Source organism: Schistocerca nitens, chromosome 6 (genome assembly GCF_023898315.1).
Source record: "Schistocerca nitens isolate TAMUIC-IGC-003100 chromosome 6, iqSchNite1.1, whole genome shotgun sequence".
In the NCBI taxonomy this organism is placed as follows: domain Eukaryota; kingdom Metazoa; phylum Arthropoda; class Insecta; order Orthoptera; family Acrididae; genus Schistocerca; species Schistocerca nitens.
In genome coordinates, this window is record NC_064619.1 from 122,384,360 (window position 1) to 122,411,574 (window position 27,215).

Sequence of the window (27,215 nt, forward strand, 5' to 3'; positions counted from 1 at the left end):
GTGGCCAGGAATGAAAAAAGATTGCCATGAGTAGACAATGTTGCATACAATGTCGGCATTGCTAGGTAAGCTGGCATGTACATGCGCTGATCGGCAACTTCCCAAACGTTACCATGTGTTTCACTCATGTGCATGTGGACACCATGGGGCTGCTACCATCTTCGAACAATCAGCGGTACCAGGTGACAATGACTGACTGATTCACTCACTAGCCAGAAGTGGCACTGGTGAATGACATCTCTGTGGAAACTTTGGTGCTTGTCTTCGTGCTGAACTGGGTATCACATGTTGGCTTTCCTCTGCACATTAAAATAGACCATTGTAAGGAATCCAAATTGGAATTGTTTACCAAACTGGCAGCATTCTGTGGCATGATCCTTCACAAACAACAAGCTACCACTCAGCCATGCACTGACGTAGCGTTGGCATTGAACACTACAAGCAGCTCTGATGTGCCACAATGCACACTGTCAGGTGTACAGAAGCTCTGTCAATGGTTTTACTTGGCCTACTGTATGTGTAGAAACCCAATCTAGATGGTTCCTCTGCAGAAGTCATGTACAGAGAGTCACTATGACTGCCTAGTGAATGTGTAGATGTGGCTTCACAGCCTGATACCTTAGGGTAGGTCTTTTATATTCCTGACATTCTCACAACAGAAAATGCAAAAACCTACAAGATAAACACAAACTTTTTGAAAAGACTGTATTTTCTGCACTCTTCTATGGCTTGATTGTCAGACCTTCACTATACAATGCTTAATCTTTACCCTTTATAAGTTACTGTATAACCTGAAGATATATCTGCAATATCACTCCAGAACAAATCAGTACATTTGTATTTTTGTTTATCATTTTCCCTCAATAATCTAAAAGAATTATATTTGTTACCTGTTACTATTATATGTTGTTACAATCTTATTAGTTACTGTTGTTCTGTTTGTACATAAATTTATTGAAGTCATCAGATGTATTACTGCTGTAATTTGGCCTATCTATACCAAATATCAATAGAATAAAATAAAACTGCTTTGTGTGGACCTACACATTGACAAAACAGAATCATTAAAGAGAATACAAAGTTCATCAGGTCACTAAAAAGGAATACTTTTGGTAGCTATAATGATGTTTCTAGTAGAGTTGTTTCTATGATGATTTAAATTGGCTGTAATAAGACCTATCCACAAAACTGGATGTATGCATACTACCTCTACTGAAGACCAGTATATTTCCTCCCAGTTTTTATCAAAAGTGTTTGAGAACATAGCCTATGATAGAATACTGATGCATTTACATCTAAACAAGCATAACTTGTTAACTGCCTCTAAATTTGGCTTTTATGAAGGATTCTCCACAGGGAAAGCGATACAACATCTCACAAATAAAGTGCTTGCTGATTTAAACAACTAAAATTATCCCTTTGGTGTACTCTGTGACCACCTCACAGCTTTTAATTGTATCACAAAATTCTAGTAGGCAAACTGAAGTGTTGTCATATTAAAAGTACCCTCTTGCATCGACGGAGTCTTACCTTCATAATGTAAGAGGTCTCACTAACAGAATGTATCACAGGCATGAAACTAACCTCAGAAGATAGGAAACATGTGGAGTGCTACTAATGTTTCTAATCAACATAAATGATTTTCTAATTATTTTAAAAGGAGGTTCAAAAACTTTAATGTCTGTTGATAACACAAGCATATCAATTATTATTCCAAGATAACCACACAGTGAGACACACAGGTATATCTTGTCCACAAAAAGTAGGTATTTATGAGTAATCAATGTTTAAATTTATTTTGTTTTTCTTGCTATACAAGTGAATGTTTACTGCTTGTATAGTACTTTTTTTTGGTTGTTGTTGTTTTTTTTTAATTGTATTATTTGACATCTTGATAGCTGTATATGGCCCAATGCTTTGCGTGTTATAAACATTGAACATTTTATTTAAATTTTCTCCACACTATAAATTTATTTAAAGTGAGGTGGTTGCTATTAAGTAATGTCTGCTCTAACCATTAAAGTGCAATTTAATGTTTCTAAATAGTATTTCTGAACACATTTTGTGTTAGCTACTAGTTGGATAGACACGACTTGCACCTAAATGTTAGTCATTTTGTGTGTCTCAGTTGTACGTGAAGCAGGTGGTGGACTGTGATTCATTGGTTGAATACCAGAGAAATACATCAGTCTGGAAAGGAGATAGCATACAAAACACTTGTGTGTCCCATTCTAGAACACTGCTTTAGTGTGTCGGCTTCATACCAAATAGGACTAACTGGGGATACTGAACATATGAAAAAAGGGCAGCACAAATAGTCACAAATTTGTTTGACCCATGGGACTGTGTCCAAAGATACTGAAAGAACTGAAATGGCAGACACCTGAAAATAGATGGAAGTCTCTACAACCAACTTGAAGTGATGAACCTAGGAATATACAACAACCACCTACATTCTCATAGGGAGTGTGAAAACGAGTTACAGCATGCACAGATGCATTTACGCAATCATTCTGCCTGCTCTCTATATGTGAATGGAATGGGTACAAGTGGGATGTATGATCTGCCAAGCACTTCACACTGGTTTTCACAGTTTAGATGTAGATGTAATAAAAGACAGAAGTACTGTATAGACAAATGATGTAGATACTGCAAAAGTTACTGATGAATTTCAAATATTCATTTAAGAAAAAATTTTGTGGGGGTGTATAAATTTATGACGTATTAGACATATGTATCAAAGTACAGATCACTTACCGCAGACACATGTGTAGAAGAGGACAATTACCAGCAGAGCTTTCAAACAAATATTTCATAAATCTAATAAACACAAAGTCACTCAGTCTTCTGTCACTGCAGTTTGAATTTTCATTGACATATGATTTACACTGAGTGGCACGACACATACTGAATGTTCTACTCAGTGTGTACTTACTTTCAGGTGACCAGTTTCTATGGGAAGTAGGTGCAACACTTCCTAATATCAAAAGGCGAGCTGTATCAACTCCATACTCTTTGAATACAGCTTCTGGATCAACTCCATTATGTTTTGACTTGCTCATTTTCTCCCATGCAACAATGACAGGTTCTCCAGTTTTCTTCTCTTTAGGCTTCTTCCCTGAAAAACCAGCAGCATGACCATCTTGATGAGAAACTTTTCTCCACTACATGCTTTGAGCACTAATATGCAATTAATTCACTATGTCAAAAATATTAACTTGTAATATGCAAGAGAAGTGTGACACACACACACACACACACACACACACACACACACACACACACACACACACAAACACTTGTTTGTGGACATTTGATCTTTATCTTATGATTATGGGTGATAGTAAGATCAGTCAACAACACTAAAGTTGGGTGGTTTCTAAGTGATTTATTACAGTTTGTGAAACAAGATGAATATTGCACTGTAGATATACATGAACCCTACCTGTGATCAGAAACACTGTTTGGATGCACGCTTGACACTACTAGGGATGATAGAAGCAAGTTTTATTACATAGCGGGTGTTAGGGGTGTAAGTGCAGATACTGTGATCATTGGTACCTTAATACGTAGCCATTTCAGTGAGTTACTTAATTTTTTTGCTGCATATAACAGGCTTTCTGCAAACACATCACATAATTTACTACCTGATGTTTTCCACATATTCATAACTGTACCAATAAGTGGACTATGCCTGTCATTCTAAACTAACTGTTTTGTGTTCTTGTGCCCACACTTCATCATTTGACCTGCTGCCAAGGGGAAAGTAAGCATTAATGGCTTACTTTTGTCCTATGTATTTGGAGATAATAACCAACTTCAGAACATACTACTACTAATAGTTATAATTATTAGCCTAAAAATGAAGTAAATACTGATGCAATGTTGTTCAGGACACTGTCCTCAGCCACCAAAAATCTGTGATTATACTCCTAACACCCTGTATAACAGAAAGAATAAAGGTGACCACTCACTTATAGATGTCAAGTGTTGAGTGGTTGATATGCACCCAATCAAGACTGAAACAGCTGCTGAGCTGACAAGCAAAGTCCTCCTTTGGAGTCAACACACACACACACACAGTAACAGTGGGTGTGAGGTACACGGAGGCAGAAGAGGAGGAGGGGTAAGAGTCACATAGTGTGCTCAAAAAATTTTAAATCCAACTGTGAGCCAAATGCTTAACAATCAGTTTAGCGGCTGAGCTGTGGCACTAATAGAATGCACTGAACTACACAGCATCTTGTAAACAATAACCACCACATCACGCTTTTTTTGTCAGTGCTGTTTGTGCATGAGAATGGCAAGCTGAGTTCCACCCACAATGAAATTTTCAATCAGCACAGAAAATTATGACATGGTAGCAAATTCTGTAGTGGAGGTTCTTTAAGAGTCAACAAGAACCAAGCTGAATGCTGCTCGGTACATCTTTCATAAAGTCATAAACATATAGAGGTAACTCATTTAAAACTTCCTTAGTAAACAGGTAGTTACATGAAATTTTGGCGGAACTGTCAGACATCTGTAACTTGATGTCACAATATTTCTGATCATTCTCAGGTGTACACTGCTGAAAGACCTCCAGTATGCACACAGTGTACTTGCAAGTTGCTACACAAGACTTATTTAAGTGCCTGTGGTGCTGCTGACAGTTCGTGCTCTGCTCTGATCACACTCTCATGTTATCAATATGAGACTGGTCATCTGCATTTGGTGAAATTACAGGAAGATGTTGACTATGCAGGGAATGAAATTTCCCAATGACAGGATACAATCCAATATCAACATGGAAACCCCTGTTCTTACTGATCACATCCTCAGTCAGTCACAAATCAACAGATTGCTTGACTATGCAAACAGCTTTGCAAGCAGAACTGGAACATCTACTAAATTTGTTACTCAAAAACAGATTTCACCTTTTCAGATGCATAGGACACTAAAGAGAAGTAAATGATGGAAGAAAGCATATGAGACTTTCAGGATTACAGTTTACTTGTCATGTATTGGGAATGTTTCTATGAACATATGTACAGTACTGAGAAAACATCAGTTTAAAGAGGTCTTTGGTCCACCAGCAACAATCTTGGGAGTTCTGAGATTGATCAAAGACAACTAGGTACTGTGCAAGGCAATGGTTTACAGGATTCTGTGCAAGTTTGGAAAATTGTATATAAGGCAAACCACCCACATTCTGGAGTATTAGTGGCATACTTGTCTCCTGTAAGGCAGCCAAAGTGCTATTGCCAACCACTATATTTCTACTAGTCATTCAATGGATGCTCTGAAACAAAAATTATGGCCCCACGCATTAAAATATTGGGACTATACTGTCAACAGATCAGCAGAAATACGTCTGAGGACATGACCAACCATAACAGTGGTTTCCATTTGGATGACACAGAGGGATATGTTATTGGGAAGCTCTGTGCTCTACATAACAGACCATTTGGATGACACAGAGGGATATGTTATTGGGAAACACTGTGCTCTGCATAACAGAGTTCTTGTGAGATTTTACCAAGTGACTGATCCAATATCAATGAGGTGGGCTTTTGTCATGAAATGTGTTCAGAACAATGGACAGTCTCACAGCAGAAGCGTGTGTGCTCCAGTAACACCTGTTTAATGACTTGCAAGTACACCATGCTTGTGCTGGCAGGATAAAAGAGAGTAAATCAGTGTACTTTTGGCATTATAATCTGAAGATGGCCTGAAGACTCTACAAATGACTGAAATACAGTGGCAGTAATTTACCGATACCCTGTATTTCTCCCAAAGTTTCATAGAATATAGAGCATCTGCCAGGGACTAAACTGCTACGCATACCATCAACATCTACATCTATATCCACATACATATTCCACAAGCCACCAAACGATGCACAGTGGAGTGTATGCTGTACCACCACTAGTGGTTTCCTTTCCTGTTACACTCGCAGATAAAGCGAGGGAAAAACGACTGTCTAGATGCCTCCGTATAAGCCCCGATTTCTCGTATCTTATCTTCATGGCCCCTAAGTGAAATGTTTGCTGGCAGCAGAAGGATCGTTCTGCAGTCAGCTTCAAAGGCTGGTCCTCTACACTTTCTCTGCAGTGTTCTTCGAAATGAGCGTCTTCTTCCCTCCAGGTACTCCCACTTTAATTCCCAAAGCATATCTGTACCACTTGCATGCTGACCAAACCTACCAGTAACAAATCTAACAGCTCGCCTCTGAACTGCTTTGGCGTCTTCTTTCAATCTGACCTCGTGAGGACCCAACACACTGAAGCAGTGCTGAAGAATAGGTTGCACTAGCATCCTACATGCAGTCTCCTTTACAGACGAACCAAACTTTCCTCAAATTCTCCCAATATACCGAAGTTGACCATTAACCTTACCTACCACAATCCTTACATGCTCGTTGCATTTCATTCTGCTTCAAAACTTTATGCTCAGATATTTAAATGACGTGACTGCGTCAAGCAGGAGAGTACTAATGCTGTATCTGAACATTATGGGTTTTTTTTTCCTAGTCATCTGCATTAACTAACATTTTTCTACATTTAGAGCCAGTTGCCATTCATCACATCAACTACAAATTTTGTCTAGGCCATTTTGTATCATCCTACAGTCCCTGATCTTCGGTAACTTCCTGTACACCACAGCATCATCAGCAAAAACCGCAGTTTGCTGCCCATCCTGTCAGTCAGATCATTTACGTATATATGTATTTATGTATATACGTATTTATGTATAGAAGATGTAACTTACCAAATGAAAGTGTTGGTATGTTGATAGACACACATTTGGTAAGTTACATCATCTTTGTTTTAGATATATTTTTCCCACGTGGAATGTTTCCCTCTATTATATTTATGTATAGAAGTATATACAGTACATCATTTATGTATATAGGTCCTATCACACTTCCCTGACGTTACCTGTGTCTGCGATGAACACTCGCCATTGAGGAATAACATACCGGATTCTATTACTTAAGAAGTCTTCGAGCCAGTCACATATCTGGGAGCGTATTCCGTATGCTTGTACGTTCATTAACAGCCTGCAGTGGGGTACCGTGTCGAATGTTTTATGGATATCTAAAAATGTGGAATTAGCCTGTTGCCCTTCATCCATAGTATGCAGTATATCATGTGGAAAAAGAGCAAGCTGGGGTTTTGTACAAGCGATACTTTCTAAAGGTGTGCTGATCGCGGGGTCAGGGATTTTCTCTGCCTCGTGATGACTGGGAGTTGTGTGATGTCCTTAGGTTAGTTAGGTTTAAGCAGTTCTAAGTTCTAGGGGACTGATGACCATAGATGTTAAGCCCCATAGTGCTCAGAGCCATTTGAACCATTTTTTTGTGCTGATCGTGGACATGAACTTTTCGGTCTCAAGGAAATTTATTATATTTGAACTCAGAATGTGCTCTAGAATTCTGCACCAAATCAATATTAAGGATATTGGTCTGTAATTTTATCCTTTTTATACACAGGAGTCACCTATGCTTTTTACCAGCCGCTTGCCCCTTTGCACTTGTGGAGAGATTTACAATAAATACAAACTATGTAAGGGGCCAATGACCTAAGAGTACTCTTTGTGAAACTGAACTGGAATTCCATGTGGACCTGGCAACTTATTTATTTTCAACTTTTTCAGTTGTTTCTCTATGCCAGGGTTGTTTATTACTATATCATCCATATGGGACTCTGGGCGATGATCAGACGACAGTACATTTGTATGATTCTCCTGCATGAAAAATTTGTTAATCATGGAATTTAAAACTTTGGCCTTTCTTTTGCTATCTTCTACTGCCAAACCAGATTGATCAATAATTGACTGGATGTAAGCCTTAGACCTGCTTAGCAAATTTACATAGGACCAGAATTCTTTCGGGTTCTCCACTAGATCTTTAGCGAAGGCATGACGGCGGTAGCTGTTCTGTGCTTTGTGCATAAATCTTTTCACAGGTGCATTAATCTCTATAATCTTTGCCTGTCTTTATTTGCATGTCTTCTTTTGAACCAGAAGTACAACAGCCTTTGTTTCCTCAGCATTTTCTGAATTTCGTTATTAAACCATGGTGGCTCTTTTCCATTGTTAATTCACACATAGTTGTCCAGAGCATGATTTACAATCTGTTTAAACTTTGCCCTTAATTCCTCTATGTCCATCATTCTGGAACAAAATGAGTGCAGTTCACTAAGTGAGAAGCTAACAACTGCTTACCTGTTCTTTCTAACAGAAACACTCTACTAGCACTCTTGACTGATTTATTAACTTACGTAACCATAGTCACTACAATGACATCATATTGACTAGTCCCTGTCTACATACAGATGTCATCGATAAGGTCTGGCCTGTTTGTAGCAACGAGGTCCAGTACAATACCAGGGAGGTATTGTGGGCTGCCGCCTCTCCAGGTAAAAGTGAGTAAACAGCTCATATCAACATGACTCACTGAGCTGTTTACATGCCTAGCAATGCATGGCTCAGGCTCTTTATGCCACAGCTTCCCACAGCCTCCATGGCATCTGTTGGTGCCAGTCTCATCAATAGGAAGTGTGCCCATTGTGGTAGAGAACACTGTAGTCAGGGCACTACTCTGTCACCTTTACTACATGCCCATTCAGCACCACACTGGTGGTATCCTTCTGCTGGAGCATATTTAGGCCACTGTCTCACCATGCTTCAGCCAGTACCACTACAGGCTTCATGCTGGCCACCCTAGCAGCTCACTGATCAGAGTAATTGCCCTCACTGTGAGCACTGGTCACTGACACTACTCTGGACCACTGTCTGCTGCCCCAAGTGCCACGCCTCACTACACTGCATCCACCCAGTGGCCGCCATTGTCAAGCTATCACCTCAGACATCTGCTGACACCCGATGCCCTAGAAGCACCACCGTCTCACCAGGTGTTGTCATCACTAACACATTGCCTCCGATGTCTACTGATGCCCAACATCCGTGAAGCCCACTGTCCTCGAGGGCACACTCCAAGCGCCCTGTTGGAACCTACCACTGATCATCCTCGGCTCAGTCTGCTCTGCTGCCTACTAGGACTTGTGGATTTCAACACGTAGGCACATCCCAAGCAATGTCTAGGAGTGATATTTCTGTTTGTATTTAAATTGTGTGGTCATTCATCCATGGACCTTGTATTTGAGTTCTGTTTCTTACAACAATAATAAACAGCTGTCATGGCCCTTGCGCATTTCACTTTTAGTCCATAACACCCCTCAGCCAAGGACACACAAGAAATATGAAGGTTTATCAAAAAGTCTTAGAAATGATGCAGTCTCAATTGATACATGTAAATCAATACAAACTAATATTTGACTGCCAAATTTTCAGAATGGACATTGCTTTGGACTGCTTTTCATAGTAATCTTAGCAATAAGGGTGTAGTGCAACAGTTGCTGACAATATCGTTTTATGTATAAAAATGTTCAGCATTGCTGTCCAGTTAGAATGCTCATAGGATCCTGTTATAATTAATAACTTAGTTAGAATATTTAATGAGAACTTAGGCAAAAAGCTATGGGACAAGCATGGAAAATGATGTTTAACATCCAAGTTTTAAGTGTGAGGGGGAGGGGGATGGGGAGACGGCAACAGAGACAAAGGGGGAGGGAGGGAGGGAATTAGAGATTGTGGAATGCAACTGCAGAGCTATTTTCCCAATGTGTATCCCTTCCAGAATGTCCATTATCAGCAATACACTGCAGTGAAGAACAAGTGAATTAAAAACACTTGCCTCATAGTACATTCATTTTTTCTGAAACTGGCAGCAGTGTACTGAGTCATGGACGGCACAAAAAATTAAAAGCAATAGAGAAACATTCAGACCCATTACCACTAAACCAACAATAACAACTCCTGGAGGCTGATCAGAGCCAGAACCAAAGTGCTACCAACCACCCTTGTTTGCATCCAGTGCTGCTCACACTATTCTGTCACAATTCACAAACAATGGGTGGTGCAGTATATGAAGAAATGAATGCAACAATTGACTGCCAGTGATATTTGAGCAGACACTCAAGGGACCATTTTTAATCACATGTAAACATCATCTTCACAAAAATACTTCCAAGAACAGCTTGAGCAGTGCCCCGCTAGCAAGAGGGATACATAATACCATGTGGTTTTCAATGCCATTGGCACAATTACATCAATATGACTTGCCAGTCCACATTCCCATTTTCTCAACCTCTGTACCATATAACGTGATTAGTAGATGTACATGAGCGGTGGTACCTTCCGTACCATACAACAATGAGGAAGGGAACACTCACCAGTTGTTGTTGTTGTTGTTGTTGTTTTTTGTTGTTGTTCAATACTAAGCTGTTGCGTGGCATGGATATTTGTCATTACAATTCACATTAGCCAAAGGGCGTCATTGCCATCAACATGGTGTTGTGCATGGCAGCTGACTGGTATGGGTGGTTTTTCCTCAGACTGGTGTACTTAAAAGTACAGCGTGAACACAGTGTCTTATGGAAATTCCAGTGCTGCCGAACCTTGGAGAGTCCCATGTGATGGGCATCCACTGTATGCCCACTAGCAAATGCTTCGGCATTGCGCACCTTGCTCTTTTTGTGCCTGATTATCATGCAGATGTCCATTACAATATCCCAGTCACACCACATGCTGTGTACATCTCTTTTTTCAACACAACAGCTATTTATAATTCAATTGGTCATGAGAATACTCATATGTTGTAAACTTTTCCAATTTCTTTCCTTGTTATTCCTCCTCATTCTACCCATTTTCATTTACATCTGTTACATTATAGTTTAAAGTCATTTATGCTCACAACTTCCCTTTCTGGAAATTTTTGTACTATTTCTAACTGAAATACCAAAGGCTTGTATACTGAGTGCCAAAGTGTATGTAGTATTTATATACTTACTGTCATACATCATAGAGCTTATCAGTATGTAGTTTGTAAAAAGCAGTGATATCATTTAACCGTACACACAAACTTCAAAGAAGTTTAACATCATACAGCATGCCTTGAATTCCTTTTAAATGCTTGAGTCCATTTCAAATCTCCTTTATACAACTAGAGATAATATCAGGCATGTAACAACAATAATTTGCACTATAACAGAAAATATACCTTAAAGTTTACTGTGGTTTGAAATAAATTCTCTGTCTTCACTACATACTGGTGAATGCAATACTTTTTCATGAGATACTTAGGATGTTCTGCATCAATTCAATACCTACTTAAAACATTTGTATCCTGCTTGAAAAATGGAACAGCCTTGTTTTTGTACAAGTCAATGGAAACCACAAAATTGTTGAGTCTAACAATACACAGACAATGTACTTACCAGATAAGTCCACTTCTGATTCTGGAATGTATTTTCCTGTTGCTTTCACTCTGTAACTTCGCCCCATCACCATACCTTGCACAATGAGTCTTGCAAATGGCTCCTTGTGTGGTACAAGTTTTATAGAATGCAAGAAATGATTCATAAATCGAGCATAATACAAGTGTAGTGTAGCTGTAATCATACAAAAGTAATGAATAAAACATTCACAGATTATATTCTGAAGGATTTGTCACTAAATAAGAACAGTGTTACAAATACATGAGATGCCAATGTATACTGTGAATTAATTTAACTACAGGCTTAATCACGGCTTATATAATAAACTAAGGGCAGACATGCTCATCAAGATTTTTTTAAACAAGAGAGAGAGAGAGAGAGAGAGAGAGAGAGAGAGAGAGAGAGAGAGAGAGAGAGAGAGAGAGAGAGAGAGAGAGAGAGGGAGGGAGGGAGGGAGGGAGGGAGGGAGGGATATAGGAGGGGGGGGAGGAGAGAGGAAGTTAGCCATTTCCACAGTTTTGTTTGCACAATCAATCAAAATAGTATGTTTGAAATGTTACACAAATGTACAGGAAGATATGAACATGCACACACTCAAGAAATGCTAATTACAGACAGTAAAACACTGGTACATACAGAAAAAGTGAAAGACTGGTAGGAATATTTCAATAAGAGCCATGACTTAACCATCAGCTTCACAGTGGTATGATGCATGAAGTGCTATACTGTAAACCAGGGCTGGTTACAGCACACCAAACTTCACGTATGCAACGTGTCAGCTGATGGATTCAAACCACCTCATCTCTCAAATATATGGATTTGCCTCAACTCAGCGCCTCAATGAATAGCGCTACCCGGTCGATGGAGAATGTGGAAGCACTAGTTGTTGGTTGAAGGTTGATATTGGGGAGGGGACCAAACAAGGTCATAGGTCCCATCTGATTAGGGAAGGATGGGGAAGGAAGTTGGCTGTACCCTTTCAAAGAAACCATCCTGGCATTTGCCTAGAACAATTTAGGGAAATCACGGAAAACCTATATCAGGATGGCTGGATGCAGGTTTGAACTGTCATCCTCTTGAATGCGGGTCAGGTGTGCTAACCACTGTGCCCCTTTGCTCAGTAACACTGGTTGTTGTACAATGTTTTAAAATAATAAAATGCATCACAACAAAAGATGCAATTCTGATAGTCCATATTCCCCCCCCCCCCTTTTTTTTTATTTTTCTTTAAAAGTAGTTCAGAATCAGAATGTAACCATATGTAAAAATTAATTTGCAACTTGAATATAAAATGACTTGTCCCACATCATTACAATCTATCATGTAAAATGATCCATGGATCCATGGAATATGTAACTAACTGAGATTTAATTGTGCATGGAACTCCAGGCTCAGTTATTATAGGGGCATAATTAGATTCTGGATGAAAGGGAGGGGATACAGCACACTGTTGGATTGGAAAAATTCGAGCAGCCCAGAGAGAACTGCTTTCAGAAATGAATGAACTATAGAATGTGCTTTTGGCACACACCCATTTTGCTTTTTCACTCTCCACAAACCCCTCCCCATCGTTCTGCACTGAAACTGGTTTTCATAATTGAGAACCACCCATGTGACCACATTAGACGATATTTTGCCATCTGGGCTAATCACAGAAGTTCAAGCAAATTTTTTTAAGAAATGCAACCACTGTAATTTGGGCAATAATTCTGTTGACTGATGTGATTTTTGGATGACACAGGAAAATCCAAGTCTATTTTGATGCACTGATTTCCATTTCATGTTATGTACAGATATATTTACCACTCTGCTGCATTGTGAAATACTGATATATTGCAACCCAAAGTTTTACCAGTCTCCAAATAAAGACTCCAGTGCTAACATTAAACTGCTACAGGCAGGTAATTAGACTATTATAGCAGGGTGTACATATTTTTAACTGTCCGTAATGCTGGTGGACAAATCAAAATCGTCTTTCTTCTTCTTCTTTCTTTCTTTTTACAAACTTATTGATAATTAAAAACTATAATGACAGCACACAGCATAAAAACAACGAACACCAGCACTTATTACATTTAATTCAAGCACAAGTAAGAACTGAACTGTTCTTCGATGGGCTTGTTGATTACCAATGATGCATATTCTGTTTTCATTGCAGGATTGAAAATCAAAATATCTTTCAATTTCAGTAGAGGGCAACTTGGTCACACGTAATTTCATTTGGGTTATAGGGCAGGATGGTCTGGAACCTCCCTCCCCGACTACATCCTCGTCTACAGTAATGTCGACATATTGTCTTGGCCTGCACGATCTCAATCACTAGATATGTCTCCAATCGAGCACATATGGGACATCATCAGAAGATAATTCCATTGTCATTCACAAACAGCATTACCTGTTCCTGTATTGGAACGATCAAGGACAAACAACAGACAAAGGAACTCCATCCCAAAAACTGACACCAGATACCTGTACAACACAATGTATGCATGTTTGCACGCTTGCATTCAACAGTCTGGCAGTTACACTGGTTATTAATGTACCAGCATTTCACATTTTTAATGGGTTATCTTGCACTTACATTATAACCTGTGATCTCGGAATGTTAATCACTTAAATATGTTGTTACATTCCAGCCTGGATTTTCCATTGTTTGATTTTTACCTGGACAAATTTATTCCTGAAATTTTATTACTCTACATTATTCTTTTTTTGTGTTGGGATGTTTTTTTCTGTCAGTGTATTTTACATAGCATATTATGCAAATTATTGTCTGCTGAAACAGCAGAGTTTATTAGTGGACTCTGTGTTATGTTAGGAATGCTGCAGTACATCAATGCAGTGTATTTACTAGTAAGAAGTATAGTGTTTAGTGTAATGCTTGAAAGTGAAGACTTAATGTGTACTTACTCTCCTGATTTACAGAAAGCTATCATATAATTTGTTGAGGGCACCTGACGATCATTATGGGTGTAATGTGCCTCACATAAACCAGTGGCAGAGCTGGAATGACTAATTATTCCAAAAGTTATTTAGTAAGACTCATACAATATTTACATGCCTCAGGTATAGTTAGTCTTATTTTCTTTTTTACTTGTTGATAAATGAACAGGATAAAGTTAAAAAAGATTAAGTATTTAGTTAATATGTGGAATGCTGTCAAGTGTTTTTGTGCCACAACAGAAGGTCTAGAGTAAAACAGACTACGTAGTTATGCAGCATAGCCTAGGCCTAAAGTTAACCAGAAACTGAACTGAAAAAAGGCCTGGAGTTTATTTTAAAGTTGTAGATTGAAATTTATGATTTTATTTATTTTTATTACTTATCTGAGATTCTATGGCCTTATTACATATTTGTTTATTGGTCAGTTAATGATGAACTATGTCATGAACAAAGTGAGCAGCAACTTTAGTTGTCAATCAGCTATGTTTTGAGCTTTTGATTGGCAGGAAAGAATCTACAGCTAACATTCAACTGAATTTATGTAAGAATAGTATGTCATCACAAGACATAGTCTGTTACAAACAGACAACAAAACCCTAAGAGCATGACACGCCGATGACTTCCTTTTTGCTAGTATCTCTGTGCGTTTTTAACTGACAATTGATACTGATACCAAAAACTCTGTGCTTCTTACACACACTATAGATTCATCATCTATGCTTAATGCAACAGTTGTTTTCCCTCTTTATGCTGGAGAGCATACTGTTTGTTTTCCTTTCTTTCAATGTTGATTTCTTGTACATGTTGGCCAGTCAAACACCCTGTGGGTTTTCTTTTGCTTTCTCTAATAGGAGCTCTAGTGTTTTATCAGTGTCTATGATGTAACTGTCATTAGCGAATAGAATTCTTGCTCCATGTCTTATACTATCTGGAAAATCATTGATATATAGGGTGCATCACCTAAAACGTGCACCAAAAATATTGCGGAACTGGAAAGTGCTATTGATGTGTGGTTTTCACAGAATGGATTGGTTTTCAGTGGGCTCATATTTTTAACCAGTAAAGAGATTGTAACAATATTTAAAAGTGTCCTTTTGTGCAAAAATACACTTTTTAAATGGAACAGTGCCTATTGACATTAACAAACTAAAAATAGAGTAAATGAGAATGTAAGTGGTGTTTGTTGCAGGAGTCTAGAGTGAGTCTTTTATGAGATATCGTTGTGTAAAGTTTCTGCACCAACACTTGTTAGTGTCATTCAACCAGCATAGTTGCTAGGTATGTTATGACTTCTTACAGTGTGCTTGCTTGTTCTTGAGTGCATTGCGATTGTGATTGCTATTCAGTCAGCATGTGATAGTCTATGTAGTAGGTCGTGAGTGGACAATGAGATTTACCAATGCAGAAAAAGTTGATATGCTCATTGTAGATGGAGAGTGTAGAAAGAATGCAGCTTGTTCTTTTATGGTGTTTGCAGCAAGATATCCCAACCAACATCAACCATCTTGGCAATTATTTATCACCCCCTACAACCAGTTATGTGAAAGTGACTAGACAATGTTCTTGTTGCTGTTGCAGTTGATATACATGTTGGCTCCCATGCAGTCGCATGAGGAAGTGGCATGGGTCAGGGAAGTCTCCTACATTTCCTCTGTTGACATAGGTTCCATCCCTATCACATCCCTCCATCAAGTGCTTCATGGTAATGGTTATGAGAATTGTGTTAACTTCTGTACATGGGCACTAAGACAGGATACTCCAGATGTGTCATGTATCTTCTTCACTGATGAAGGTCATCCGAAGACCAGTATCAGTTGCAAAGTGATTTAGAAAAGATTGCTGTATGGGGTGGCAGGTGGCAGTTGATGCTAAATAACAAAAAGTGTGAGGTAATCCACATGAGTTCCAAAAGAAATCCGTTGGAATTCGATTACTCGATAAATAGTACAATTCTCAAGGCTGTCAATTCAACTAAGTACCTGGGTGTAAAAATTACGAACAACTTCAGTTGGAAAGACCACATAGATAATATTGTGGGGAAGGCGAGCTAAAGGTTGCGTTTCATTGGCAGGACACTTAGAAGATGCAACAAGTCCACTAAAGAGACAGCTTACACTACACTCGTTCATCCTCTGTTAGAATATTGCTGCGCGGTGTGGGATCCTTACCAGGTGGGATTGACGGAGGATATCGAAAGGGTGCAAAAAAGGGCAGCTCGTTTTGTATTATCACATAATAGGGGAGAGAGTGTGGCAGATATGATACGCGAGTTCGGATGGAAGTCATTAAAGCAAAGACGTTTTTCGTCGTGGCGAGATCTATTTACGAAATTTCAGTCACCAACTTTCTCTTCCGAATGCGGAAATATTTTGTTGAGCCCAACCTACATAGGTAGGAATGATCATCAAAATAAAATAAGAGAAATCAGAGCTCAAACAGAAAGGTTTAGGTGCTCGTTTTTCCCGTGTGCTGTTCGGGAATGGAATGGTAGGGAGATAGTATGATTGTGGTTCGATGAACCCTCTGCCAAGCACTTAAATGTGAATTGCAGAGTAATCATGTAGATGTAGATGAAGCTATTTACCAACCATGGCCAAGTAAACTGCCGAAACATGCGCTATTGTTCTGCTGACAGTCCCTGTTGGCTTCATCAGGTAGCACATCAGTGGCCATGGAGAGGAAACAGGTGGTGTGGGATAGTGAACCATCAGCTCATAGGCCCATTTGTCGTAGACAGAACACTGAACATGCACAAACATCGTAGCCTCCTAACAGACTATCTTACATGGATGCCACAAGACATTCCCCTGCAGACTACGATGAACAATATGACGGCTATCCAGCCCAGAGTGTACGAAATACTATAGAATGTCTTCATGAATTGTTTCCAAATCATTGTGTTGGACACAGAGGACCTGTACTTTGGCTAGTTTGTTCCCCAGATTTGACATCTGTAGACTTTTCTGCAGGGGAAGTTGGAAGGTGCTGTCTGCAAGGACATACCAACTACATCCGATGATATGCAGCGACATATTATTGAAGCCTGCTCAGACATCTCTGTTGAAAAGTTAGCACATGTGCAGCCATCGTTCCACACCAGGCTGGAAACTTGTATTGCTGCTGCCAAAAGTCATTTGAACACAATCTGTAATGGTCGATTGTCTCGTTACTGGTCCGAATCCACATAACTTGTGTGTCCACTTGTGTTGTTCTTTGGTGCGTAGAACCACAGGTATTGTACAAGTGTTTGTGTGGGACCATTTCAAAATATGATATCTTGTAAATGACTCGCACTAGAATCCTGCAACCAACACCACTGTCATTCTAATTTATGATACTTTTAGTTTGTTAATGCAAACTGCCATTGTTCCATGTGAAAAAGTGTAAGTTTAACAAATAATACACTTTCTAAGTATTATCAGAATCTGTTGATTGGATAGCAATATGAGCCCCTAGCTACCATTCCATTTGGTGAAAACCGCACGTCAATAGCACTTCCCATTCCCACAATACTTGCAGTGCACATTTTATACTAAGAACAGAACTGGACCCACTAAACTACCACAAGGAACAGCTATGTTTGTGTGTTTATTGTGGGATAGTTGTGTCACTAAAAATTTATCACCAGCAAATGTGTGAACTCTTGTTTTCCAGGTAAAACTGGAACCACTTATTCACTATTCCTCTCGCACCTAGTGTTTGTAGCTCGTTTAGCATTATTCTATGGTCAACAGTGTCAAAAGTCTTGACATGACCAAGAATATGCCTGGAACACATCCATCCTTGTCAACAACTTCAAGTACACTTCTGTAACCTCTGTAATGGCTGATATTGTACAAGGTGTGATCAGAAACTAAGGTTACAAAGCCTGCAGTGAAACATGTACATATTTCATACAACCAATACAGCCAAATGATAGTACACATATTAGGTTATTTTTTAATGATCTCCATACCAGTTTAGGTACTTGCTGCTTCATAGGATGAGCTTGAATATACCCTCCTGGTAAAAATCTTTTCCTTGCTTGTTCAGCCATGTTGCTGCAAAGTGTTTCACCTCCTTGTTTGAAGCAAATTGTTGGCCTCCTAGGTGCTCCTTCAAGTGAGGAAAATGGTCAAAGTTACTTGGAGGACGATTGAGGCTGTAGGGAGGGTGGTCGATGAGATCCCAGTGAAACAGTGTGGTGGTGATCTTGGATGTACGGGGTCTCAGGGTGCAAGAATGAAGATGATATCCTTGGTGAGAAGTCCTAGCTACTAGTATTTCTTCCCGATTGCTCTGTGCAATCGTGTCAAGGTCTTGCAGTACCAGTCAGCAGTCACTGTCTTCATCTTTCCAAAAATTCCAAGAGTATGACACTCGCACTGTCCTAAAACACTGTGGCCATCACCTCCCTGCAGATGGCATTGTCTTAAACTTTTGTCTTTGGAGAGATGGGGTGTTTCCACTCCACCACAACTGCTTGCTGCAGGGGATGGAGTGGTGGATCCACATTTTGTTGCCTGTGACAATCTGCGGAAGAAAACTTTTCCCTTCCAAAGAGAGCCATTGCAAAAGTAGCCGATTTGCTCCCATGAGCTTCTCCTGGTGTTAGTTGGTCAGAGTTCATGGAACCCATTGGGAACAAACTTTCCGATACTGCAGAGTATTGTGAACAACGTGACGAATGCTTCTGAATGACACTCCTAATTCTACTGTCATATGCTGTAGCATGATCCTGCGGTTGTCCCAAATCAGCACTTCCAAGCAAGCTGTAGATCTGTTGACACAGAGCTGGGTCAGCCATTGCGATCCTTATCTGTGAGTTTTTCTCTACTGACTGCAAACTTTCAACACCATTCTGCAACATGCTGATGAGATATTACCATTGTTCTGTAAGCCTCTACTAGCTGCCAATGAATTTCAACTACGATTACTTGTTTTGCCCATATAAATCAAATAACTGAGTGGATTTCTTCCAAACAATTTGACATTTCTGTTTACTTACAACTAGCACGTAGAAGGCATGTGGCTGAAACAACTCTGCACAGTTGCCAACCACATGTATCAAGATTACAGCAGACTACTAATTCCTCTATAACAGACTAAACTCCAGGAATATCAGCCTTGTAACTTCACTTTCTGATCACCCCTCATACTTGTACAAATGCATATTGCATGTATGTTTGCAAATTTTTAGCATTTGGGGAATAAATGCGTACTTCAAAGATTTCATCAATATAAATGCACGAACTTAGACATTTATAACGCATAATATATATATATATATATATATATATATATATATATATATATATATATATATATATATATATATATATATATATATATTTTCAACCCAGTGCATGTATTGCAACAAGTTGCATAACAGCATCTTTTCCATTCGAATTATGCTGAAAATGCAGAACACAAGTAATCTCACTAATTCTGTTAGCCTGTCAACTTCATAATGAGCTCAAGTGCCCCAGTTTGGCTTGGTAGATGTATGCAGAAGTCAATATACTTAATGCCAACAAATATAAATAAAAAAAGAATTCTATTGTTGATGAGTCACACTGTCCCCTAATATGTTGAAGGCCAGGAAAGAAAGTAAAGTATTTATCCTACCCTAAAGCATGTTATATGTTTCACCCATGTGCTACATCATGTAGCTGAAACAGTATGTCCAAATTGACAACATGAATACACTGATGTCACACACAAGATAAATATAAACACAAAATACAAAGGTTTGATAATTCTGACAACTAACCAAGTCATCTCTGTTGCCGCAACTACAGGTTTACTGTCAGATTTAGTTCTGCCACCATAGCCTATGTTAACCAGATGGGGATTGGGATGGGGTGGTGGGCAGAGTAGCTGGATAAATGATGCCATTTTTTACTATGATAATTTTGATGAAGTTAAGTCAGTAAGAAACTATAAATTACTTCAAATTTATTGTAGTTAAAACCTGTTTGCTTCACTCTATTGAAAAGCCTTATGATACTGCACCCAATACTTTTTTGGGTCATAGATACTTCCGAAGCCATGAATGCAGCTTGTAGAAGTGGCACTGAAGTAAACACATTTTAAGAAAGAGCAGATTTACATCAAATCACATTTTGTGCATTTGCCTGTGGCAATAACAAAGCTGACGCTACAGCTAACCGGTGGAATCTTTGACGATTACTGAAGAGCTTGAAAAAATCTTTGCAGTCATACTATGGAGAAATGGTTGTTGCAGCAAGAGTTATCACATCAAATTGTGATTTTGCATTTACGAAGTTACCGAAAAGTATTTTGTGACAAAAATATAAAAGGTTTTCAACTTTGTCTTTTGACTTTATCAAAACGTCTTCACTTAAGTAAACACCTAGCACTCCTTACGACATTGAAAGGTAATTCCCCATCTAAGTATATTTTCTATGTATAAAATCACTATCCAGAGCCAAGTCCCATATACTGTTCCTGCACTGCTGCTTCGCTCATGGAATTTCGCCATAGTCTTACCATCAAGTTACTCATCTCCGACTGCAAACCCCTCCTTCCACGATGATCTCCATTTGGTCACATTCCGCCAGTCCTTAACCCTCACCAACATAGTAACCCTCACTGACATGTAAATCAGACTCAAACCTCCTTGCAATACCTCCTCTCCAGCCATAAAATTCTCCTGCTCTGCACCTCGAAAAACTCTCCAACCTGTTCACCTACTACTGCCACTTTGGACTACCACTATACACCACCTCTACAACAGTCTCTAAAACTCACCTACATCCCCTCATTACTGACAAACCCTGCCTCACAGTCCTATTACATCTACTCCATCCTCACAAACTCCCTCCCACCACTATAGAGAATACAGAACCTATGTAGATTCGAAATGTAGTCATGAAGTTTCCTCCAAAGGCCTTGGTCCCACAGAAGTATCAGTCCTTTCCAACAACATTACCTTTTGCCCCACTCTCAAATTCAATCATGCTTGACTTTTTAAGGATGTTCTCTCCTTCGCCTAGTCCCTACAATGGAAACACTTTTTGCCATCAACCCTCCTGATCAGACTCAACCAAATACCAATGTTGAACTCTGCCTGCCTTAGTTCATTCTTCCATCCAACTGTGATCCATCCCCACATCCTGTTAATTTTCTAGAATTTCTTAACCTCGAAACTTGCCTCACCATCATTCCCCAAATCCCTTAACACGCAACCAAACCTTACTTCTGCAGAGAACTGCAATCCACCACCTAAAATCTGATCCCAACCTCATAATCCAACCTGCTCACAAAGGCTCCACCACTGTTGTTTTGAACCACAAGGATTACCTGGCAGAAAAACTGCCAACTGTCTGATTCACCCACCTACAAAACCTGCCATTGTCCCCATTCCAGAAATCCAGTACGGTCTCCTGTCTCTCCTCAAATCTTTAGGCCCATCCCAGAACCTCTCCCCAGAGACCATATCTCTCCTCACCCCTAGCACTCCTACCTTCTATATGCTTCCTAAATTCCATAAACCCAACTGCCCAGGATGTTCCATTGTGGCCGGTTACTGTGCCGCCCCCCCCCCCCCCCCCCCGAGAGCCCGAGAGAATCTCCACTCTTACAGACCAACACCTTCAGCCTATTACCCACAACCTATCCTCCTATATAACAGATATCAACCATTTCCTCTACTGACTCTCCACACTTTCTGTTACTTTACCACACAATGAGCTGCTTGTCACTACTGATGCCACCTTCCTTTACACTAACATCTCTAATGCCCATGGCCTTGCCACCTTTCCCAATGCACGGCATGTTCCAAACCTACAACCTCCTTCCTAGTCACATGATCAACTATAGCCTCACCCAAAATTGCTTCTCCTTTGAAGGCATCACATACAAACAAATCTGGGGTATGACAATAAGCGCCCGCATGGCACCATCCACTGCCAACCTATTCATGGGCCATCTTGAATAATCCTTCATAACCACCCAGACTCCCAAATCCCTCAACTGGTTCAGATTCACTGATAACATTTTTGTGATCTGGATCAAGGGCGAGGACACCCTGTCCACATTCCTCCAAAACCTTAACACTTTCTCCCCCATTTGCTTCACCTGGTCCTCCTCAACCCAACAAGCCACCTTCCTCAATGTTGACCTCCACCTTAAAGATGGCTACATCAGCATCTCCATCCCTATCAAACTTCCAGCAATACCTTTACTTTTGACAGCTGGCATCTATTCCATACCTAGCAGATCCTCCCATACAGCACAGTCAACAGTGGCCATTGCATTTGTTTTGACAAGCAGTCCCTCTCAAAACATACCAAGTTTCTCACTGAGGCCTTCACAGACCATAATTACCCTCCCAGCATTGCACCGAAACAGATCTTCCGTGCCTCATCTCTCCAGTCATCTGCTACCTTCCAAAGTCCCACCATCTGGTCACAGATGACTCAGTACCACCTCATGACTCAGGACTGGAGCAGCTGAACCACATTCTGCTAGGGTTTCGACTACCTCTCATTGTGCCCTGAAATGAGGAATGACCTACCCACTCTCCTTCACACCCCTCCCACAGTGGTATTCCGCTGCTCACTGTACCTACATAATATCCTTGTCCATCCCTACTCAACCCCTGCCCTTGCCTCACAGCTCATGTCCCTGTAATAGACTTCGATGCGAGACCTGTCCCATACATCCTCTCACCACCACCTACACTATGTGATCAAAAGTATCCGGACACCTGGCTGAAAATGACTTACAGGTCTGTGACACCATCCATTGGTAATGCTGGGATTCAATATGGTGTTGGTCCACCCTTAGCCTTGATGACAGCTTCCAGTCTCACAGGCATACGTTCAATCAGGTGCTGGAAGGTTTCTTGGGGAATGTTAGCCCGTTCTTCACAGAGTGCTGCACTGAGGAGAGGTATCGATGTCTTTTGGTGAGTCCTGGCACGATGTTGGCGTTCCAAAACATCCTAAAGGTGTTCTATAGGATTCAGGTCAGGACTCTGTGCAGGCCAGTCCATTACAGGGATGTTACTGTCGTGTAACAACTCCGCCACAGGCTGTGCATTATGAACAGGTACTCGATCGTGTTGAAAGATGCAGTCACCATTCCCGAATTGCTCATCAACAGTGGGAAGCAAAAGGTGCTTAAAACATCAATGTAGGCCTGTCCTGTGATCGTGCCATGCAAAACAACAAGGGATGCAAGCAATTTCACCACCCTTGTAACACTGGAATCAGCATCTGTGAGAATGGTGGACAGATCTCCATTGAGACTGAGGGCTCCCCTAACATCAGTACATAGGACACAAGCTGCCACAGTATGCTGAACCGAAAGTGGCATGCCACGAACTTCACAGGGTGGTAGATCTTCCCACCTGAGAAGAAAGCCACGTGTTAAAGGGCTACGTCCGCTGTGCAGTCTGGTAAGCGGATCACCTCCTTACCACAATGCTGGAGCTGCTGTAAGGAGCTATGGATGAGCTGAAGTAGCTGATCAACAGGATACATTTAGTGAAGTGCTTGTAGTGCACTAAGCGAGTCTGAACAGATAAGAAACCTTGTACGGTGATGTCTGTGAACCCTCTCCAGTGTCGTCAGAATGCCATATAACTCCGCATAGTAATTTGTAAATTGTTCCAGAAGATGCATTTAAAAACCCAATCAGGGAAAGAGCAGAAAAACCGAGGCCATTCTCTTTCTGGGATACAGCTGTATAAACAACAATGAAACTGTGATACATTCTGAAAATGGATGAAAACAAAGTTGTAAAAACATAACCTGGAGTACTGTGTCAAGCTTAAAATCACTTTGGGCCTCTGAAGACATCAAGGCAGCAATGTGTTCCATCCATGGCTGGTATTTTGATGCCTGGTAGATCCAGATCCTTCAGACAGGCTGTAGCACCTATCCCAAATGACTTGGTCACATGGGGCCAATTCCTGAACAGCTTTTCAAAGGTGGGTTGGACCAGTCCGCCACACAGTTTTAATCTGCCAGGAAGTTTCATATCAGTGCACACTCCGCTGCAGAGTCAAAATCTCATTCTCCTCATACAGTTCTGCACTTCCATGATGCCCATATTTTTCCACTCTTCACATAACTCCAGGGGGTCCACCTCCACTATATCGGAGCAGGTAACCATGCCTTTACTAAAGTTAAGGGTGGTATGCAACTTAGCCTCAACTGGGTAGTCACCTCAGGCATTACATCACAGGAACTTAGATACTTGGGTTGAACTAGTTTCAACAAGAAGTATTCCATTACAAAGTCAACTGACACTTTTTAGAAACCCAGCAGTACATTCTGATGCCTTGTGAATATATGAAGGGTGTTCAAACATAAATGAGCTGGAGGTATAATTACAGAAATCAGTATCTGTATGTTGTAAGTATTGACCCTGGCTGTTGAGACACTTGTCCCACTGTGACACAAGGCGGTGAATGGCTGTCTCATAAAATTCCCAGAGCTGCAGCGTTAGCCAGTTCCACACGTACAGCTGGACATCATCGTACAAGGTGAATCATTTGCCCCTATGCTGACATTCTTCTTTGACCAAGATGGCCCCCTTCTGATTCATTTCCTGCAGCATGGGACAACAGTGAATGCCCAGTGTTACTCGCAAACCTTGACCACCCTTCGCCAAGCGATCAAATAAAAACGACCATGCAATCTCACCCATGGGGTCATTCTGCTCCAAAGCCTCATACGGCCAACACAGTTGTGGCACTCCTGCAGAAATTCAAATGGGAGGTTCTTGGCCACCCTCCGTACAGTCCAGACTTCTCTCCCTGTGATTATGCCATTTTTGGCCGTCTTAAAAAGGCTCTGAGGGGCAAACGATTCACTTCGGGCAATGACATCTAGCTGTACGTGCTGAACTGGTTAATACCGCAGCCCCAGGAATTTTATGAGACAGTCTTTCACTGCCTTGTGTCACAGTGAGACAAGGTTCTCAATGATAATGCATGAACGCAAGCATGTTTTGCAATACGATACTGACGGGGCATGAAAATCTGGCTCTGTTGATTAGTCTATCCTTCTTGATAGATTCAATTATTTTTTTAGAATAAAGACAGTAGTGAAATTAGCTTTTAGTTTTCAGTACCTTCTGTGTTACCTTTCTTTAGTAAGAGCACAACTTATGCATGCTTTATGTACTTTAGAAAAGTACCTGAACTAAAGGACTTATTTGTTGGGTTTGTTAATGGGTCTTGTATGCTGCCTACGCATCCCTTCAGAACTGAGATTGGAATCTCGTCTATGCCTGCTGGCTTCCTACATGGAAAGATTAAGCACCATGGTCGATTGTCCAGAAAATCTATTTGCACTCTTTATACATGATATCTTCAATGCCATGGATAGATGAAGTGGTTGCTGAAGGAAATACAAGACTATGGGCTACGTAACAAAGTTTGTGACGGGATCAGAAATTTCCTGACAGGAAGCACACAGCATATTATGCTGGATAGGGTGCCATGTGCAGACACTGCAGTAATAACTGGTGTGCACAAGGGGGATATGAAGATCACTGTTGTTGGTGCTATACATTAAAGACTTAGTAGATAGTATTAGTTGCAAATCCATTTAACTATGGGGAAATTTTATCTGGGAGAAATTTTATGGTTTTGAGTCCAGAAGTGAAAACAGAAGAACTATGGACAATGACAGAAGTAGGAGAGATAAAAGCCACTGAAGATGCCTAAAACAATTGTTTGAAACAGGTTTGGTTAAGACACAGGATAAAATTCAGGCGCAGAACATGAGTAATAGTTATTCTAATCCACAAGATAACCAGCAATGAACTAGCAACCAAAAAAGGATGACTACACGTATTAACATTATACATTTAACCTGTTAATGCATAGTGTAGCTGATCAGCCGCAGGCTTCAGTTCTTCAATGTAGCCTATGCTGAACAACATTTCCTTAAAAATTCGTTATGTAGCTAAGTGTATACACACTACTGCAGCTGCTAGTAGTTCTTCGTAGCAATCGTAGATGGCAGGACGAACTGAAGCAGTTCAACAATGAGCTGTGTGGACATATTGCGCATGTGTGTTTTGGCGGAGAGTTGAGATTTTTTGGTGCTTGTGCATTGATTTGTGGGTTTGAAAATTACTTTTTTATTTTGAAAATGTAAGTAGATACGGTGTAAACAGTTAATTTGAGTGTCTTTACGATAGATTTGAAATGAGGTCTGTTTTTGTGTTTGTAGCTTATCAGCTACATTTTGCATTTACTGCATTTCAGGCGCTGACTAAAAATGTCTCGAAAGAGTGACGAAGAACTGCTTATGGAGTGGTTAGAGATTCCAGTAAGCAGTGATGATGATCTTGAGTGTTTCTCTGATGATTCCATTCAAGATGAGACATACGTTGCTCCAGAATCTGTTGGTAGTGATAATGACAATAATGTTGAAGAAATTCATGTAATTAGGACTGAAGATGTTTCTGAAACAAGACAATGTGATTTTATAATGAAGGAATCAATGTCACAATTGGTTGATAATTCTCTGAAACTCCCACACAGCAGCAAAAGTGTGACCAAAAACAGCAGGAGTGTGGTTTGGAAAGATAAACAGTTAATTATTCCAGAACTGCAGTCAAAATTTCGTGGCAATACTTTGTTACCAGAAGAAATACTAAACTTAGATACTTCATACCAATTCCTTAAACACATATTTACATATAAATTTTTTGATATAATTGTTGAAGAGTCTCATAGATACAGTGTGCAGTGTAATCCTCATAGACCAGTAGACTTGTCCTGTGATGACATAAAAAAATTATAGGCATCTGTCTCATAATGTCCATTGCTCATATACCAAATAATCTGATCAAGTCAACAATAACAGTGAATGAATATGAGCAAATACTTAAGTTTCTGCACTTCAGTGACAACAGTGTAATGATATCCAGGGGTGAAAAAGGTCATGATAGACTCTTCAAGATAAGACCCATAATAGAATT

The 27,215-nt window shown here is 40.1% G+C and overlaps 1 protein-coding gene across 1 annotated transcript in view; it reads right to left on the minus strand.

Annotated features, from left to right (window-relative positions):
* Window positions 1–27,215, minus strand: part of LOC126262556 (leucine--tRNA ligase, mitochondrial) — a 125,856-nt gene that overhangs the window by 45,054 nt on the left and 53,587 nt on the right. Inside the window, exons 7-8 of the mRNA XM_049959251.1 lie at window positions 11,322–11,495; window positions 2,936–3,118 (exon numbers count right to left, since the gene is read on the minus strand). Of these exons, the coding sequence (XP_049815208.1) occupies window positions 2,936–3,118; window positions 11,322–11,495 (357 nt within the window). The remainder of the gene's footprint in view (window positions 1–2,935; window positions 3,119–11,321; window positions 11,496–27,215) is intronic.